This window comes from Vidua macroura, chromosome 9, assembly GCF_024509145.1.
Source record: "Vidua macroura isolate BioBank_ID:100142 chromosome 9, ASM2450914v1, whole genome shotgun sequence".
Taxonomy (NCBI): Eukaryota; Metazoa; Chordata; class Aves; order Passeriformes; family Viduidae; genus Vidua; species Vidua macroura.
This window is the reverse complement of record NC_071579.1, coordinates 22,655,193-22,674,872: the sequence shown is the minus strand read 5'-3', so window position 1 is coordinate 22,674,872 and position 19,680 is coordinate 22,655,193. Positions and strand designations below refer to the sequence as shown.

The window sequence follows — 19,680 nt, the reverse complement described above, 5'->3', positions numbered from 1 at the left end:
GGGTGTTTGAAAGCCACGAGTTTCATCCATGGAAATCCATCCCTTAAGGATCAACTCCGCAACTCCACAGCTGGCAGCTCCTCTCCAATGCTCAGACCCTGGGGCAGGGGTGTGGGTTGCAGCCACGTTCTGGCTCTGACACAGGACCCTGGGTGTGGAATGCTGGTTTCAGGAAGCTGGGTGTGGGATGCTGGATTCAGGTTCTGGGTGCAGAATTTGGGCTGCAGGGTGAAGCATGAGGCCACACGCAGCCGGGAGCGAGGGTGCTAGTGAGCAACCTGGCTCCTTGTGCAGAGCAGCCATGTGTAGGTGCTGGGAGAGTGTGGGAGGACCTGAGCACCCGCCAGTTTCGCTGCTGCCTTCCCCTTCCTGCTGTGGGAGCCCTCACTCTGGCTTTACCACACTTGCAAAACGAAAGCAGTGTTGGTGCATGACTGTGCTCCCCTCCTGCAGCCCAGCACGCTGGTGAGACTGCTGCAGTGGGGCCTGGACAGACACAGCTGGGGCACCGCCCCATCCCTGCGGAGGATTTCCCTAACCAGGCAGCAACCCTCAGGGACAGAGCACGATCCGTGGAGACACAGGTAAGGGATGCTTCCCAAGTTGGTTGGAACACTGCGAGGTCAGCCCTGGGATGGTGTGCAGGGCTGTGGAGGTGGAAAGGATTCTCAGTGGGATGTGGGATGGGCTGTGCTGTTGCTGCACTTGGGGCGCTGTGCTGCACCCCTGCCATACTCCCCAAAACAGTTCCTTCCTGAGGACGCAGGGTGCAGCGCCAAGGCCCTGGTGCAGGATACTGGAAGGGATTCAGGGAGCAGGGCAGGGTCCTGGAGAGCAGGCACACATCCCAGCACATGGGAAGCCCATCGGGATGGAGAGGGGAGGGAAGAGAGGCCTCGGCGAGAGGCCAAACAAGGGGTGGCCCCTGGCGCACTCGTCATGCATTACTGGAAACATCTGGCCTGGGATGTGGGGGCGTGCACTGGCTGCACACACATGTGTGAACAAGCATATGGGTATGGGGAGACATACACACACGTATGTATTTATGGGTACATGTGTATCAGTACATGTACACACACCTGTGTACATGCATGCTCACGTGTACCCATACATGTGTACATATGTGCCTATACATGTACAGATACACATACACAGGCATAAGTGTTTGCACACACATGTAGATACCCCCAGACATGTGTGTGCATACGGATGTAAACATGCACAACTACATGTGTACACACCCCTAACCACATAGGGATAAGTATACAGATTTGCATGCGTATATGTGTGCGTACATGTGCCAGCAAGCACACTTGCTGCAGCATGCACAGGCATGCACACAGCTGTGTGACACGCACGTGTGCAACAGACATCCACACAATGCACACATGCACAATTGACAGAGTGACTTCACGCATCTTGGCTGGAGCCTGCAGCCATCCCGCCGCCCGGGATTGCCATGGCACTGTGCCCTGGCAGCGTGCGCACGCTGCGTGCGGCGCTTCCTCTGTGTGTGAAAATGCGTGTGGCAGGGATGTGTGTGTGCGGGGATGCATGCGTGCCCAGTGGGAGCCTCTGTGTGACCATACCTCCCATGTACATTCACATGTGCCACATGCCTGTGCAAGCCTGCATATGCCCCTCCACGTCCACATGCCTGTGGGATACCGGTGGCTACGTGTGCCAAGTATGCCATGTGCATGCCCAAGTGCGCCAAGTGCGGAGTGTGCCCGTGCATGTCCATGCGTGCAGCATGCCCGTGTGTGCCGCGTGTACCCGTGTGCCCACGCATGTGTGTGCCTGCCATACGTAGCCCGTTTTCCCGGAGTACCGCGTGCGCTCTCGCCCTCCGCGGTGCCCGCGGTGCCCCCGGTGCGGCGAGGCGCGGTGCGGGTGCCGAGGCGGGGCGCTGGGGAGCGCGGCGAAGCGGGGGGCGGAGCACGGCGGCGGGGGCGAGAGGCGGCGCCAGCCCCCACCGACCTCCAAACTTTCATTAACTCGGCAGCACCGGCGGCGGCAGCTCCGGGCCTGGTGGAGCACCGGCACTGACACCGACACCGGGCTGGGCGCGGCGGAGCGGCGCCCCCGCGGGCCCACCCGGCGCGGCGGGAGGGGCCGGGCGTCGGCATGGGCACGGTAAGGAGCGCGCACCTCCGCCGGCACCGAGTGCCCGGCCCTTCCAGCAGCCGTAGCAGCACTGGGGATGGGACGGGAGGAGGAGTGGGTGGGCTGCCGAAGAGGAATGAGAAGGGGACGAGGGCGGCAAGGGCCTCCGGAGAGGCGGGGTCGGGGACATCGGTAGCCGCACCGGGAGCGGCCACCCGTCAGGATGGTGTCGGGAGCGGAAGAGCGGGATAACGGGATGCGGGGCGGTCCCGCATCTGTTGCTCTCGCGGCGCGGCGGCGCGGTGCCGGGGGAGCGCGGGGGCGCGGCGCGCAGAGCGGGACCGCCGCCGCCGCTCCCGGAGAGGGCGCCGGACACCGGGGCGGCCCGGCTCGGTGACGGCCGGGGGGGTTGGCGGTAATTTTCCACGGGCATGTGCCGGGGCGGGGCGGCGGAGCAGCCACCACGTGGCGGCTGATGTAACCGGGCCCCCCCCGCCACCGTACTGCACCGGGCGGCGGCGGCGGCGGCGGGAGGGAGCCGCGCGGCGGGCGCTGCCCGCGGGGCCGGCGCCGGAGCCGCCGCCGCGGGGCGGCAGGGGAGCATGGCGGCGGCAGGCCGGCCCGCTTCCCCCCTTCCGCGGGCACCGGGGAATCCCGGTTGCGGTGGGCCCGGCGGATGCTGGTGGAAGAAATGGCCTCGCAGGTGGCAGCGGCTGTACCGGTGCGTCGGGCCGCCCTCCCGCCGGGCGAGAAGGGACGGGGGCTCCATCCTTAGGTCGGGCATCCGTGGCCTTCCGCTGGGTGCCGTGTGCTGCGTCCCCGCGCCGAGGTGTGACATGCTGTACGGGAGCCCCTCTGGGTGCCTAGGTGTCCCCATTTCCAGGGTGCCTGCCACCCGTGCCGGCTCTAGGTACGAGCTGCGCTGCCCTCTGGTCTGTCATGGCATCCCGCAGCTGTGGGAGAGCCACCCCGTGGCAACGGTGCTTTGCATCCTTGTCCCTGTTGCAAGGATGCCCGAGGACGCTGCAGCCTCGGGCATCCTTGCATCCGTCCCATTGCCACACCACCGCTGGCTTCGCGCTCGGTCCTTGTCAAGCTGGGAGCCAATACCAGTGGCATCTACGGTGCTCATGGAGGCTTATCAGCACCTGGCAGATCCCGAGGGGAGTGGCAGCCGTCCGGCCCCTTGGGCACTCCCCCTTCCCAGGGCACGGGATTAGTTCCCGGTGTGAATTCAGGGCCGCAGTGTGGGCAGCTTTTGGCTGGCTGGCAGTAGGTGTGTGACGGGAGGAGGTCTGCTCACCGAGCCTGCACCTCCCACCTTTGAGAGGTCCCTGTGCCATGCGAGAAGCCAGGCTTGTGGCAATGATGACATCTCAATTCCCCTGGAAATGCAGGGACTGCTGAGGAGGGCATTGGCAGTGGGGTGCAGCATCTGCGGTATCTGTCGGCAGCAGCCTGTCTGCGCTGGAGGGGCTGGGGGTTCATGCCACAGCCCCTGGATTCCCGCCCCTTATCTACACTGCCCATGCTCCTTCCTTATGTCTTAAGGTCTCTGCTGATTGCTTCAGAGTCATGGCAGCCTGGGGATAGGCCCTGGGGTGTTTGCTGCTGGTGGTGGTCAGAGACCCTCAGTGCGGGTCAGGGGTCCTTCTTCAGCCGGCAAGGGTACTGAGCCCTGGTGTGGGATCTGCAAACACCAGTGCTTGTTGCACAGACAATCAAACTGGTGTTTTGCAAGAGCGTCTGTCCCTTCCAGTGAGGTCAGGCCTCAGTGTTCCCCTGGGGCCTCCGGCAGCCCCAGGCTGGGGCAGGGTGAGGGCCGGGAGACAGATGCCTGTGCCCGTGCACTGTCCAGCAGCACCTGGCACCCGGCAGAGCCCAGCGGCTCGGCCCCCCTGCGCTGCACGTGCATGCGATGCACCGGGGCAGAAGGCAATCGTTTCCCATCTGTGTCCTGCGCGGCAGCTGAGCCCTGCACTGGCCCCGCTCTGCGCCCAGTCCCGGCGCTGTCGTGTGCTGCAGCCACTTCAGCTTCATCTCTCGCTGGGGGAGAGCTCAAGGGGCCCCCGCTCCTGCCCGCGGCCCCTGACGCCCACCTGCCGGGGGGCCAGCAGCCAGCTGTCCGCAAGGTCGTCTGTCCACACCGGGTAAATCTTTAACTGCTTCTTGGGAAACACCTGGGAGCCGCCGCTCGTGTGGATGCCAGGGGGTTCAGAGACGCTGCAGGGGCTGGGAGCCAGCAGAAAGAGACCCCACCAACAACCCACCCAGCCCCAGGCCCTGCGTCCTCCCCCAGGAGTCTTGCTACCCAGTGGGCAGGTAGAGGGGATCGACTTGCCTGGCACAGCCCCCCAGCTGCTGGAGGGGGAGGGAGGGAGAGGCCTGGGTGGGGATGTGCCCACCCCACCAGTCACATCTCTCTTGGTGTCTTCTCCCCTCTGCCCAGCTTGCTCTGCCAGTGGATTGAAGGACACTAGCGCTGGTGCCGCAGGCAGCGTGACAGAGAGCGGGCAGGCAAAGGACCCTGCACTGGGCAGCCAGCACCGTGCTCCAGCCTCCAGGAATGGCCGATAAGTGCAGTGAGGGGCTGCTGGTAAGTGCAGGGGAGTGGGGAGGGGGCTGGTAGTGCACCACTGCCTCGGGGACCCAGAGAGCCTGGCGCAGGGAGCAAGACACTGGGGCTCCCGCAGGACTTGGTGTGCCCTCCCGGGATCTCCAGTTGGGGTTGTGGAACCATGGTGCTCTCCCAGCATGATGATTTTTGGGCTGATGCTCTCTCTCCATGAGCCTGTTGCCTGTGGGGCTCTTCGGGTGTGGTGTTTTGTTGTGCCTGGAGATGCTATCATCTGTTTTCAGGCGCTCTGCCCAGCCTTATCACCCACCCCAGCTCTGCAGGCAGGCAATTCTACAGCCTGCTGTCGGCAAAGGGTCCAGGTGTTCCTCCAAGCCAGGTGGCTCCAGAGGGGCACATTGTGGGTGCTTCTCCTTGCCTTCACCCAGTGGGCTCTCTGAGACTGGGCTGCTAGGATGGTGCAGTGGCAGAGGAAGGTTTCTCTGGGCACTGGTGTGGTGCCTGACCTTCCATCCTCACGAGCGATGTGTTTCAGGGTGCTGTCAGCTGCCGTGCACTTGCCGTGCACCCCCTGGCACAGGGGTGGATTCGGTGTTCTGGGCAGATGTGGGATGTGCCCACTGCATGTCTTTGGAAGGCTGTGATGGCCCCATGCTTGTGGCCGCTCAGGTTCCTGTGACAGGCTGCTGTGCTGCCTTGGGCAGGTGAGCCCTCAGGCTAGGCTTGGCTGTGTCCCTTTTTCCCAAAAGATAGTAGCTGAATGCTGAAATTGACACGGTCACTGGGCCCTCCCCTTCCCGGGGGGCTTCCTGAAATAGCTGCACACTCCAGCTGGAGGGCTGGGAGCCAGCGTTTGCCTGGGAAGCCAAGAGCCAGGGGAGCGGCATGCTCCAGCAAGTGCTTCCAGCGCGCCCGCGTGCACACAGTTCCTCTGCTTGTGTGTCCCAGCATGGCCCTGCCGGCTGTGCCTGCAGCAGGGAGCCCAGCGCCCATCCTGCCCCCAGCAGAGAAGGGGCTGGGGCAGCTGGTGGGATAGGAAGGCAGATTTCTTCTGGAGAAACCCTGGGCTGGTAACAGGGAGGTGCTGAGGATATATCTGGGCACAGTCAGGGGTCTGTCCTGGCACTTCTGCACATGGCGCTTGCCATGACTCCATGCTGTTGATGTTTTCTTGCTATGACCAGAGCAGTCAGCATCGCACTGGGGCGAGGGCTGGGCCCAATACCCATGTCAGGAGCCAGACACTGGAGTGCCCACCCACTCCCCATAAATCTTTAACCCACTTCTCAGAAGTACCTGACCAGCCCACACCAGGGTGAGGGTGTCACATGCAACAGGGCCTGACACGTGCTGTGATGGCTGCCCTGGCTCTCAGACCTCTTCCTGGGCCTCCCCTGGTTGCAGGGTGCAAGGATACTGCTGCAGGGGGCATTGCTGCTATGGGTTCTGTGGGGAGAAGGGTAGGTTCCCGTGAGAGCATCCCTGCTCCTGAAGCATCCCCATTCCTGCATCCTATGAGCACCAGGAGGAGCTGCAGTGGGACAGGTTCTGACCACTGAGCTGCCCAAGTCCCTGGGAAAGGAACATAATCTCCTCAGCCTGCCTCCAGGGCCCTGCCAGTAACCTCGTGAAGTTTGGTTCCTGCCTGTCCTCTCATCCCTGCCTGCAGGTGCAGCTCCCACCCCCACCACCCCCAGTCCAGCTCGGCTCTCACCATGCAACCCCTGCCCAGCATTGTGTGCAGTGCCTGGGGCTGGACAAGTTTACAGTGCCTGCTGTGTCCCACCTGGGGAGGGACAGGAGTGATGGAGGCAGTAGGTGGGTAATGTCAGCTGTGCCTCAGTTTCCCCACCTGTCACCTGGGGCCTGGAGAACAAGGGTGATGTGTACTGCTTTTGCAGGATCTGTGTTTTTGGGTGCCCCTGTGAAGCTCTGAATGTTTACTCCAAAACAGAAGGCAGTTGGGAGGGGCTGTGCCCACCCTACTTCTCCCAAACCCCAGAAATGCTCTGACTGTGGATACCCAGTGGAGTGTGGGTTGGCTCCAGGGGCTGGATAAGTCCCTGTGTAGCTGGGCAGAGGGGCTCCCTGTGAGCGACAGGGGAGGGTCTGACTGCCTCTCCCTCCCAGGCCTTTAAGGACATTTTGTTTTGTTGTCCTTGGGGTGCTTTGTTCAGACTCCAACATTGCCAGTGGCTCCTGACTCCCAGGGCTGCCTTGCTGGCACGGCCAGGCAGCCTTTGGCTGCAGCTTGCCCAGCTCAGGTAGGTTCCTGCTGTCACCCAAGATCACCCTGATTACACACTGGGGCACTGCTCCCACTGCACTGCAAGGGGGGTAGGGGCCGGGGGGTCCCTGTGTGTTCCAGACACCCCCAGCGGCGCAGTGCCACCGACCAGCGGCAGGAGCTGCGGAAGTGGCTTTTGGCTGCGGGAGCCCTTCCCGGAATACCAAGGGGCAGTGATGGGGGGGCTGGCGGGGGATTTTTCTGCCTGAACGCCCCGGGAGAATCATGTCTGCCCTGGTAGAATGGGGCCGGAGAAAGGCAGCCCTGTCGGGAAGCACTCAGCTAGGCGATAGTGGCACTGGAACAGGTCCCCGGGCATCATTCCTACCCCAGTCACCCTGCAGCCGTGTCAGGGGGCTGGAAGACCTGTGGACCACCCCCCATGCACCCATCGCCCCTGTCTCTCTATTTCAGCCCCAGCACCACCAGCCAGCCAGGTTGGGGACCAGAATGCCAGGGTAGGTGAGGGTCCTTTGTTTCTAGCAGTGTGCCTCCATGCTGCTGGCTGTCTCCTCCATCTGCTGGCTGGGCTGCCAGGGAAGCAGCACTTTGCTCCCACAGGGCAAGGCTGGCACAGGGTCTGGCATCCCCAGGACAGGGCGGTGGGTCCTGCTGTGCTCACGCTGCTCTAAGGGGCAGGGGGACCAACGTGCCCAGGGCAAAACGTGGTGGTGGCACACAGGTGGCCCAGGCAAAGTGTTGCAGCTGAACTGGGTCATGGAGGGATGCCCACAAGGTGCCCACACACCTTGCAGGGTGTCTGGGCACAGAGCTGCCTGGCTGCGTGTAGGGCAGGGCTGGGGTCGCTGGGGCTGGCACAGCATGGGGTGGCTCTTGGCTTGCACGTCTTGGGGGGCACGGTTGAGTGCTGCCATCCCATGGGTAGGACATGGCAAGCTACTGGGTGGCTGGTGCAGGAGGGGACAGGAACAAGCACTGGGTGCTGGCATGTGCGAGGTTGAATGCCCACCCCGCACACGTGTGCTGTTCACGTGTGCGCCCTCGGCCGCTGCTGCCCGGACCCCAGATGGTCGCCCGAAAGCGCCGGCCCGTCCCCCCGCCCTCGGTGCATATCATGCGTCGCTGGCGCCTTGGCCACTCTCCCCAGCCAGGACGCAGGGCTGAGAGCAGCTGGGGCACCCCGAGCCTGGCTGCAGGGCACCCCTTGCCTGGCCTCCTATGGGACGCACCACCCCACCAGGGTCCCACCTCGCGCTGGCAAAGGGGTGAGCAGGGAGGCTGCGGGGTGCCTGGGCAGTGAAGGGGTCGTGGCATAGCCCTCCTGCCAGCCAGATGGTCCCCCTCGGGGCAGTGACCTTGTGAGGGTTGCCATGGAGGCCCCATGATGTCAGCAATAGTATGACGTTGAGTGAAGTAGCATGGCACCAGGCTGGGGATGTGCCAGCAGAAAGGCTTGTCCCTGTGCCCCTATCCCCAGGTAGGGCCATGCCCTGTTCCTGCAGCCCTTGAATGCCCAGGGTTCGGATCGGGCATGCAGGGCCAAGCTGCTGTGTGGATGATGGGCATGGGGGCAGGAATGCATGTGTAGGGCTTGGATGTTGAGGCATGGAAATAGAGGGCTCTGAGGGAATGTCATCTTCTGCTATGCTCCAAGAGCAGCTTCTGGCCCTGACCAGACGGGCAGCGGTGCCCGCAGGGAGGGCAGTGCTGCCCGCTGGAGCGTGCAGGGCTGTGAGCAGCTGGACCCCGCTAATGAGGCCTCATTAAGTGGGACAGGGCTGAGCCCGCTGTGCTGCCTGCTCTGCCTTGCCCTGCCTACACGAGCCAGGGAGGGCACCTGGCTCGTGGGGGTACAGCTCGTGGGGGGTAGCAGAGGCACGGCAGTGCCTGAGGGGCGGGCCAGGCAGGCATGGTGCCAGGGCAGGTGGCATGGTGGGGTGCCGGTGCTACATCGGGGCGGGCGACAGGGGGCCGAGCCTGGCTGGGAGGCAAGTGGGGAGCAGTGCCAAGCGCTGGAGGCAGTGGGCGGGGGAAGGCGGGAGGGCGGGTGGCTGCTGCTGCGCCGGAGCCCGAGGTGCCAATGAAGCTGGGGACTCACGGAGCCGTCCAGCCTGGGCCCCCGGATGGCAGCTGCGAGCAGCCAGGCCCCCTCGGACCCTCTCAGCAGGTCAGTGGGCAGGTGAGAGCAGGATCTGGGGGGCAGAGTTGGGGGTGGGCCAAGTGGAGTGGTGGCCATGCCAGCGCTGTCCCCCCACCACTCATGGGTCTCCAAAACCCTTTGTACTGTCTTTGGGGTGGTGGCTCTGCAGGGGGGAGCTGAAGCTGTAGATTTGTACCATGGCATGCTGGAGAGGTACCCACAAACCCTACAGCCTTTGATATGGGGTGCTGCAGGGAGGGAGGGCAGAGTATGGCACCAAACCCCTCCATGGCCTCAGTTGTGTTGGGAGCAAGAAGAGATGGCCTGACAGTTGTGTGTTTGGTATCCCTGGAATCTACTGATTTTGCAGAAGAGGTGCACAGCACCTGGGTTGCAACTCAGTGCTGCAGGGGCAGAATGTAGCAAAGACCCTCCTTGTCCCCCCCCTCCCCTCTTCCCTTTCATGGGCATCAGTGAGCAATGTCAAAGTTTGCCTCATTTCCCCCATGGCACCCCAGGGCAGTACTGGTGAGTACCGCAGAGCATGCTCAGGGCTGTCACTGGGGCTAGACAGCCTTCTGCAATGAGGGGTGGTGAAGGCAGTGTAATACTCCTGGGAGGTCCTGTGGTTTGGGTGTGCCCCTCATCACTGCATTACCCCAGCCCTGGGACTGTCCCCAGCACCGTGCCAGATGCCTTTTCTCCTGCAACATGTCTCTGCTACACTGGGATAGGGGCAAACATGGGGCTGGGCACCAAAGAGAGAGGGTAGGGAGAGTTAGGATGTGCTGGTGAGGCTGGCAGAGTCAGGATGCACAGGGCACAGCAACCTCAGATGCAGGGATGACACTTGTGGATTCATTACCCCATGTACCATGGACAAGGAGTGCAGGGCCTGATTATAGGGCCCTCAGCACCCAGGATCAGTTGACAGTCAGCAAGGGTACCCAGGACACCCCCTCTCTAAGTGACCCCATCCCTCCATGCCTTGGGACTCCCACCTCAGGCTGGGGTTCATCTGCCTCCAGCATCCTGCTGGATGCCCTGGAAGAGCCACTGTTGTGGCAAATGATGTAATTAGCATATTTTTCTATCTTCCAGCAGCCCCTGCCTAAAAAAGCTGTGAGTTTGTTGCCATCGCCATGGCAATGAGCAATGACATCAGGGGTACTGGTACCCTCTGCTGGCATTGCAGGAGCAGCCCCAACAGCCCCCGAGTTGGAGGCTACAGGGCACCCTCTGGAGAAATTGGGGCCCCTCACTGGTTCATGGGGGCTGGATAAGGTTTGTGCCCCAAAGAGGGCTGGGCTGGCATACCCCCATGTGTACAGTTTGAATGGGGAAAAAGAGGAGGGAGTTCGTGCTGGAGATGCCTCCCATGAGGACATCCCTTTCCAGTATCGACCCTGCCACCATCACAAGCTGACCAGCCATAAATCAGGGCCCCTTAGGGAAGTGGGGCGCATCCGGGCACCCCAGCCAAGCTGTCATTGTGTGAGTCGATGCTGCTTAGCATGAGAAAGACCTTGGTGCCAGGCAGGGTGATGGATGATGCCTGCTTTGCTGGGCTGGGGAAGTTTTGGCCGTGATGTATGGGGGGTTCCCTGGGGAAGGGGGAGGAAGGATGCCCTGGGCACCCCGAATGTCCCCTTTTGGGATGTTTTGGACATTCCCTTTTGGAACTTCCCTTCTGGAGACATTTGGGGTGCCTGTGGCATCCTTCCTCCTCCCTGATGTTGTCACCCAAGCCAGGCATCCTTTGAAGCTGCATTGGGTTACATGCACAGAAAATCTGGGGCCTGGGAGCAGGACCTGGTCCCTCCAGAGACTGCACTGTTGCTGGGAGGCAGCTCTCCCTTTGCATTCCAGCTCTCTCCCTTTCCCATAGCAGGGAAGGGGGGGAGTTTCATCTTCCCAGATGTCTGGGTTCTCTCTATCCACCTCCTTTTTTACCATGTGGGGTTGGGAGGGTGGTTGATGAGTGTAAAGGACAGTATGACCTTTCTAGATTTGGGGAGGGGGGGCTGTAGTGAGCTGATGGGTGAGCATGCAAGTGTTTGCGCACGTGTGCTCACTTGTGCATGCATGGACACACATGTGGCTGCCCCCTTATTGGGGACAAGTGCACCAAAGCCCAGTGCTGCGGGAAAGGAGGAGGGAGCAGCGCAGGCCTGACAGTTTCATTGCACTGGTGCCAGGCAACTCAAATTTGGGGTGCTCCATGACGCTTGGGAGTGAAGCCGGGGGGTCACCTGAGCAGAGTGATGGCTTAGAACAGGGATGAGGTCCCCCGTGGGCACCAGGGCTCCTGGCTTAGCCAGGGCCATGTAGTGTATCTGGTCCCCTCACCAGACCTTTTGTCAGGGAGGCTGGAGCATTGCCCCCACTCCTGCTGGCTGTGCTGCTCATTAGGAGCCTTGTTAGTGCGAGCAGCTTAATCAGAGGCTTCCCGATCGGATCAGTCTGCTCGAGTGGGTAGTGTGCCCTGGCATGGGGACACTGCCAGTGTCCTGTCCCCTGCTTTGGGGACCTCTGAGTCCTGCTCTTGCACAGCACCCCACAATAAGAACCTCTGATGGAAGGGAGGTCCCCCAGCACCTGGAGCTGCTGTGAGTTTGTTTCTGATGGCCCCTTGGCTCACAGAGTCAGCTAGGGGCACTCTGGTCCCCCGGCTGGGCACGGCAGCGTATTGCCCCTACAGCCCTGCCCAAAGTGCCCTCCGATGCCCCCTCGCCCCTCTCTGCAGCCCTGCTCCCCTGCAGCCCCCCCGCAGCCCGCGGCGCGTGCGGGCCCCGCTCGCAGCAGATGGCTTTGTTTGGCAGCGCGGTGCCGGAGTCGCTGGGCATCACGTCCCGGCTGTGCCGGCCCTAATCAAATGATACGGTTAGGTGCACCGCGCCTGCTGCCCGCGCCCCGCCGGCGTGAGCAGATCCAAAGTGACGGCTCCCATTTGTGGCCCGCTCACTGCCGGGGTCAGCCGTTGTGGGGGGCAGCTGGGGGAGAGGCATGAGGTGGGCATGGGCACTGGGGTGTCTGGGGTGGTGAGACCAGCACTGTGGAGTTCCAACAGGCTCCTAGGGCTGCTGGCACCCTGTGCTGCTCCTGTAGGAGCATGGGTGCTGTGGGACTATGAACTGGCAACCAGCACCTTCACCCCATGCACCCATCCATCACCTGGCCTCAGGTGGGGAGGGGAAGGCTTGGGGCACCCCTGCATTGCAGAATGCCATCTACCTTCAGCCTAACCTGCCAGAGCTCCACACCATCGATGCAGGACATTAGTATGACCCCAGGGCTGTGCTGGGACAGAGCCATGGGGTGACGGGTGCCATCCCTGCTGGGGTGACAGGCACTCATCTCCTTTGTTGTCCTCCTTGGTGTGAGCTCACATTGTGTGGCAGTCTACACAAAGTGCCCTTTCTTGCCCCCTTCTGTCCCCCTGCCCCCCCACTCCCCTGCAGTGAGAGACAGCTGGGCACTGGGGCTGTCCACTCAAGGGACCCAACTGCCTGAGACCCCCTGTGAGCTGCCCTAAGCATAGTGCCCTTGCTTAGTGCTGAGCTGGCAGCAGGACCCTGGCTGAAGCAGGGTGCTTTTTCCACGGGGGTACCCAGGCCTCTGCCAGCTCTAGTCACTGCACCTCACTTCCCATTGAGGGGGGCTTCTCCTTCAACGCGGGGGTCCTGCAGTTTCTCCCCTAGTCGTGGGTAGTGGCCACCCAGCAGGACCTCTCTCCCTGGGCGCAGGGAGGGGGGGCTTGAGAACAGAGGCCCCTTTGTGCTCTGGCGCCTGGACCTGCTTTGTATGAGTTGCAAGCTCTCCCTTTGCTGCAGCCGGGCTCTGGGCAGAGCCATTCATTGTGGGGGGGCGACACCGTTGCCCTCCCCCTCCTTGGCACTGGCTGTGCGTGGCGGGCGGCGGGGACAGGCAGGGGGGCGGGATGGGGAAGGTTGCCGGGGACCTCCCAGCCCTGCTCGGCGGCTGTCACCCTTCCAATGGGGCCAGCAGGGGGGTCCCCAATTGACACATCCCATGGCATCTCTCCGCAGAATGGCGCTGTGCCCGGGGAGCAGGGCAAGCAGGAGAAGAGCGTCAAGCGTGGCAACTGGGGCAACCAGATCGAGTTTGTGCTGACCAGCGTGGGCTATGCCGTGGGCCTAGGCAACGTCTGGCGCTTCCCATACCTCTGCTACCGCAATGGGGGAGGTGGGTGTCAGGGGGCCAGGGGAGTGGGGTTCCTCTGGGCAGGTGTGGGGGTGTGCACTCCAGCCCTGCATGGTATTTCTTGGGGTAGTGCAGGGCATGGGAAGAACAGCTGTGCCTGGGGTTACTGCTCACTCATCCTCTGGTTCCTACTCACTAGGTGCCTTCATGTTCCCCTATTTCATCATGCTTGTGTTCTGCGGCATCCCCCTGTTCTTCATGGAGCTCTCCTTTGGGCAGTTTGCCAGCCAGGGTTGCCTTGGCGTCTGGAGGGTCAGCCCCATGTTCAAAGGTAAGGAGATGCCTGTCCATACGGACACAGGCCAGCGTGGGACACCTGCTGTCACAGTGCCCAGCAGCTGGCGTGACCCTCACACACCATGGGGTGCATGCACACCTCTGGCATATCACATGGCCCAGTGCAGGCACCTGCACACACATGCCCTGCGCATAGATCACAGTCTGCATTGCCCTGGTCCCCTGTGCACATGGCCACCCTGACTACGCTGCCCTGCACAGCCTGCCTGGCATCCCTTGCACGCATCACACGTGCCCCTGCACACGCGTCGCATCTCCTGCGCAAACGCCAACCCTGCACTGACGTCCACTGCAGGCATTACACACACATCCCTGCATATGCCACACGTGTCCCCAGCGCATCACTCTTGCAGAGGCCACTCAGGTCCCCTGAACACACTATGGCATGTCCAGCTCTGGGCATGCTCCTGCAGTCATCTCCCTGGACCATAGGTAGAAGGTGCTGTGCCCACATGCTTGCCCTGCCATGGCTGGACCCTGCTCCAGATGCATCTCCTGGCTTACTGGTGTGCTCCTATGCTGCTGGCTCCCCTGGCTCACACCTGCAGGCTGCCTGCCAGGTGACATGCCCACAATGTCATGTCTGAGTGCAAACAGCCCATGCACACACTTTTGTGTACCCTGTACACTGGCATGCTGAGCCTGGGGTGCACTTCCCTGTGCTCATGTGGCCTGTCACATGCCACCAGATAACTGCAGGCCTAAAGTCACTGTAGCCAGGAGTGACCCCCATCCAGTTGTTTGCTTGGGCTGCAGACCCCAAGAGTTTGCCTGCAGTCTGTATGCATTGCCATGTGTCCAAGGGGACCCTCAGCACCACTAGGCTCGTTTGGAGTTAGAGGATCCCATGCACAGTGCTCCTCACATGTGTGGCTAAGCCAGACGCTGAGCCACAGCATGGCTGCAAGGCTTGTGACAGCGTTGCATGCAGCCCACTCCTCCCACGCCACAACCCCTGGTGCTGTGCGCCGTGCCCGTGCCGCCGCACCCTGCCGCTCACCCCTCCCCGGTGCTGTTCCCAGGCGTGGGCTACGGGATGATGGTGGTGTCCACATACATCGGGATCTACTACAACGTGGTGATCTGTATTGCCTTCTACTACTTCTTTGTGTCCATGACGCGCGTGCTGCCCTGGACGTACTGCAGCAACCCCTGGAACACGCCCGACTGCATGGGGGTGCTGGATGGGAACCTCTCCAGCCGTGCTGCCCTCAACATCACCCAGCTCCTCAACACCACCCAGAAGCGCACCAGCCCCAGCGAGGAGTACTGGAGGTACCAGGGCCTGGGATCAGGGATGGGGAAGTGACGATGGTTGGGCCCCACTGACGCTGCTGCCCCCTCCCCATACAGGAGGTATGTGCTGAACCTGTCGGATGACATCGGGAACCTGGGCGAGGTTCGGCTGCCCCTCCTGGGCTGCCTTGGTGTCTCCTGGGTCGTTGTCTTCCTCTGCCTCATCAAGGGCGTGAAATCCTCGGGGAAGGTACCTGTGTGTTCCCTCTCCAGGCCCCTCCCTGGGGGTGTGGACATGCCTTCAGGATAGATGGCCATGTCCACTCTAGGCATAGCCCCACCCCTACTGGGAATGAACCTCCTGTTGTGGACATGTTTCCAATCCCTTCTGGGCACAGCTCCTCCTCTTTTAGCTTTGACCCTGCCCTCTGTGTGCTCCTCCCATTCTGGGAAAGGCCACACCCCTGTGACCTGGCCACATCCCTTCTGGACATAGCTCCTCCCATGTGGCCATGGTCTCACCTCCTTCAGGATAGTCCCTTCTTTGGACCATATCTTCTCCTCCTGGTCTGTCACTCCACACTCTGGACCGTAACCCCAGTCTACAGCCACACCTTAGCCATACCTGCCTGTGTCCCCACCCCTGCCCCCATCCCCACCTCACTGAGGTGCTGCCCCACAGGTGGTGTATTTCACGGCCACCTTCCCCTATGTGGTGCTCACCATCCTCTTCGTGCGCGGCATCACGCTGGAGGGGGCCGTCACTGGCATCATGTACTACCTGACGCCCCAGTGGGACAAGATCCTCAATGCCAAGGTGAGCAGGGACAAAGGGTGGCGGGCAGCCAGGGCTGAGTGGGGCTGGGGGCACAGCATTGACCATCCCACTGCCACAGGTGTGGGGTGATGCGGCCTCACAGATCTTCTACTCGCTGGGCTGTGCCTGGGGCGGGCTCATCACCATGGCTTCCTACAACAAGTTCAACAACAACTGCTACCGGTAAGTGCTCGACCGCAGTCCCCCAGCCCTGCCACTGTCCTCGTGTCCACTGCCGGCCCTGACTCCTCTTCCCATAGGGACAGCATCATCATCAGCATCACCAACTGTGCTACCAGCGTCTATGCTGGCTTCGTCATCTTCTCCATCCTGGGCTTCATGGCCAACCACCTGGGTGTGGATGTCTCCAAGGTGGCTGACCACGGGCCAGGCCTGGCCTTCGTCGCCTACCCTGAGGCCCTCACCTTGCTCCCGATCTCACCACTGTGGTCCATTCTCTTCTTCTTTATGCTCATCCTCCTGGGGCTGGGTACACAGGTAGGTCGTGTTGGGGCCACCATGTTCAGATGGGGTGGCATGGTGGGGCCAAGGTGGTGACATGCTGCCCCCTCTGCCCCCTATGTAGTTCTGCCTGCTGGAGACTCTGGTCACGGCCATTGTGGATGAGGTGGGCAATGAGTGGATCATCCGCAAAAAGACCTTCGTAACTCTGGGAGTGGCTGTGGCTGGCTTCCTGCTGGGCGTCCCACTCACTACACAGGTAGGTGACCATGGGACTGTTGCTACGGGGTGCCATGGCCACTTTCATCAGCCACATCCACTGTGATGGTAGTGACAGCCAGGGCCTGGTCTTGCCATGCCAACACTGGGGACAGTACCCAGAATTAAGTGTCTCTCTGCTGACTCTGGCATCAGGCATTGCCGTGCCAGCTGTGGCAGTGGTATCTGAGCTGTGTGTTGCTGGCACAGTCACCATGGCTGTGCTGGTGCCCTGCCAGCAGCAGTGGTACTGCAGGGGCAGCGGTGCCAATGCATCTGTCTTCCAGGCGGGCATCTACTGGCTCCTGCTAATGGACAACTATGCTGCCAGCTTCTCCCTGGTGGTCATCTCCTGCATCATGTGTGTGGCCATCATGTACATCTATGGTAGGTGCAGCTGCCCGCAGCCAATCAGACGGTAGGGCTGATGCAGCCACCCAATGGGGAAGGGTTTGCCCCAACAGCTGGCCAATCAGCAGTTTGCTCTGTTACATGGGGGAGGCTGTTGCCCAATCAGGAGCTGCGGCCTGGGGGGCTCATGGCTCCCACCACGATGGCGCTGGGGCTGGGTGGGTGGTGAGGGGGCTCAGGTCACCACCAGGGCTGATGGTCACTTTTCTCCCCAGGACACCGCAACTACTTCAAGGACATTGAGATGATGCTGGGCTTTCCTCCTCCACTCTTCTTCCAGATCTGCTGGCGCTTCATCTCACCTGCCATCATATTTGTGAGCATTGCAACTATGGGGCATTGGGCTGTGGGAGGAGGGAGTGAGGAGTTCACCTGGACATGGCACTCCCTGGAGAGGAGGATGCTGAGCTCAGGAGACCAGCAATAGGGCAGAGCAGGGAAGCTGTGGGGGCACAGAGCAAGCTGGCTGCTCCCCACTGGCTGATCCTGCCTATCCCTTCCCAGTTCATCCTGGTCTTCACAGTGATCCAGTACCGGCCCATCTCCTACAATGAGTATGTCTACCCCACTTGGGCCATCAGCATTGGCTTCCTCATGGCACTATCTTCCGTCATCTGCATCCCCATCTACGCCATCTACAAAGTGTGCCGTTCTGAGGGGGACACACTGCTTGAGGTGGGTGGCCAGGAGCTACACCCCTTTGTCTGTGTCCCACCTGGGGCTGTCCCTGATCTCACTGGAGCTGTCAGCAGTGGTTGTGTGCAGGCAGCGTGCATAGGGCACCACATGTTTGTGCATCCCTGGAAGGTGCTGGCATGTTGGTGCAGACTGGGGCAGGGGAGCATGGTGGGTGCTAATCTTGTCTCCATCCTTTCCCTTTCTAGCGCTTGAAAAATGCTACCAAGGCAAGCAAGGACTGGGGCCCAGCTCTGCCAGAGCACCGCAGCGGGCGCTACGCCCCGGCGTTCAGCCCTTCCACCGAGTCCCACCTGGAGGTGCAGCCCCTGCAGCCAGAGAAGGGCCAGAGTGAGGCGGCGGCTGCATCCCCCGTGCAGGGCAGTAACGGCTCAGCCCACAGCCAGGACTCCAGACTGTGACTCCCCACAATCCCCGCACCCCCTCTAACCCTTCTTGCACCTTCCGCTGGCGGAGCCTGGCTCCGGGCCGCACCGGACCATGGGGGCTCTCAGCACCCATCCCCGAGACCCCCTCACCTCCTCGCCGGTTAACCCCTCCCGCCCCTGCCCCCGTGGCGTTTGTTAACCCTCGTGTTTACGGTAACCTTTGTGCTCGACGCTGGGACAAGAGAGGAGGGGGCACAGCCCTGGGAGGCACTTTGCAGGAGCCTTGACCTGGGGGTATGCACAGGATGGGGGGGGTGGGATGCTCCCAGGCTCCCATCCCCCCTTCCCTAAGCCAGGCAGCCTGCCCTGCCATGGGGCACCCTCCTGACCTTCCCATGGGGAGGACATGGGGTGGGACCAGGGTTGGGCATGCCAGGATTGCCCGCGGCCTGTGTGTGCACAAGGCCATCATGGCAAGGGTTGGCACTGCAGGGATCCCCAGCCTGGGTCTCAGCCACTGCGGCTCAGAGCCTACTGGGTCTCACAGGTGGTCATACCCAGGGGTGCTGCCAGGCACAAGGCCAGCACAGGGAGATGGGGACAAGCATGTTGCTTGCACCGAAAGGGGGATCTGATGGCACAAGACACAAGCACTTAGAGCACACGTGTGTACACGTGTGTGTCCTTCACAGACACAGCATGGGCACAGATGTGGCGTGCGTGGGCACGCACATATGCATGGTACGCCGGGGCTGTGCAGGCTGTGAGCTGGGATGCTCCCCTCCATGTACCCCTCCACCCTGTGGCCCCACTGGGGTCTGTGGGTGCCCTTCTGGGTGGCCAGGCATTGCCTACAAAGCTGGGCACAGCCACAAGCAGCCCAATGCTGCTGCCTGCCTCATGGTGGGGCAGGAGGCTGGGGAGTACTTAAGCCTGGCCAGGGGGTAACCAGACAGGGATGAGGTCCAGCTCTCTGTGGCAGCCCTAGCACTGGCAGGGGAGGACCCTCCGTGGTGCTAAGGGGGAGCAGGATGGACCGGCCTCCCCCAGCTGCTGCTTAGCAAGAGGTACCAGCGGAGACACGAAGGGCTGCACCAGCCCACTCGCTCCGAGCCATCTGGGGATGCTCAGTCCCCAGTCAGTATTAGTGGAACGGGATGCACTGGCAAAGGCCGGGCGGTTTTAAATCTGTCTTCCAGCTCCAGCCAAAGGGCTTGGAGCTCTTGATTTGGGGTGGATGGGATGAGATCCTTCCTACCCCAATTGCTCCCCTCCCAGCCAGCACCCTGCGCTCCCTATGTTACAGCCCCGAGGCTGGCACAGGAACACGGCACAGCTTGGCACAGTGGCGGGAGGCAGTGGGCAGCGAGCCCCAGCAGGATGTTCCAGCTCCCCGTCCCGAGCCCCCCGTCGTGCCGCGGCGAGGGGCGCAGGTTCCCGCATGGTGCCCGTGCCCTGCCCCTCGAGTCACGCCGCTACTCTTCACCTCTAATTGTTAGCAATAATGCGCGCGTCCCTGGGCAGCGCTGCCTGTGCCAGTGTCCCTGGGCAACGCTGCCTGTGCCAGTGTCTCTCCTGGTGTAGAGTTCTAAAGTATCCTAGATTTTAATGAGATTTATATTCCTGAGGTTGTGTCCTGCTGTGCCCTTCTTTGGGAACTGTGTGAGGAGTGGGAGGGGTTGAAGAGTGGGGGACCACACTTAATGGGTGCAGCTCTTTTCCCCTCTGATGCCAGGTATTGGCACTCAACAGCCGGCCTCGGTCCTTTGCCCTACCTGGACGTACAAAACCAGGTGGAGGTAAGGCAGAGGATGGAGGACAGTCGTATCCCTGCAGGGG

At 61.9% G+C, this 19,680-nt stretch overlaps 1 protein-coding gene across 6 annotated transcripts; it reads left to right on the top strand.

Annotated features, from left to right (window-relative positions):
• Positions 1 to 1,986: 1,986 nt before the first annotated feature.
• SLC6A9 (solute carrier family 6 member 9) lies at positions 1,987 to 19,468 on the top strand. Of its 6 annotated transcripts, none has more exons than XM_053985579.1 (14): positions 1,987 to 2,139; positions 4,559 to 4,705; positions 13,122 to 13,278; positions 13,436 to 13,567; positions 14,616 to 14,868; positions 14,947 to 15,079; positions 15,512 to 15,646; positions 15,726 to 15,829; positions 15,907 to 16,144; positions 16,233 to 16,367; positions 16,654 to 16,753; positions 16,993 to 17,093; positions 17,282 to 17,452; positions 17,662 to 19,468. In XM_053985579.1, exons 2-14 carry the CDS (start codon positions 4,676 to 4,678, stop codon positions 17,872 to 17,874), a joined length of 1,902 nt encoding a protein of 633 aa, XP_053841554.1. In that variant the 5' UTR covers positions 1,987 to 2,139; positions 4,559 to 4,675; the 3' UTR covers positions 17,875 to 19,468. The 6 variants fall into 6 exon arrangements, with proteins under 6 accessions (XP_053841554.1, XP_053841557.1, XP_053841556.1 ...); XM_053985581.1 differs by lacking the exon at positions 1,987 to 2,139 and adding an exon at positions 2,737 to 2,830; XM_053985580.1 differs by lacking the exon at positions 1,987 to 2,139 and adding an exon at positions 4,328 to 4,431.
• Positions 19,469 to 19,680: the final 212 nt, after the last annotated feature.

Bases quoted from the DNA above. Each gene is read 5' to 3' on its own strand.
- SLC6A9 (XM_053985576.1), top strand. From the start codon at position 9,013: ATGAAGCTGGGGACTCACGGAGCCGTCCAGCCTGGGCCCCCGGATGGC. The intron at 13,279-13,435 runs GTGGGTGTCAGG...CCTACTCACTAG, and splicing joins CTGCTACCGCAATGGGGGAG to GTGCCTTCATGTTCCCCTAT. The intron at 16,145-16,232 runs GTAGGTCGTGTT...CCCCCTATGTAG, and splicing joins TCCTGGGGCTGGGTACACAG to TTCTGCCTGCTGGAGACTCT.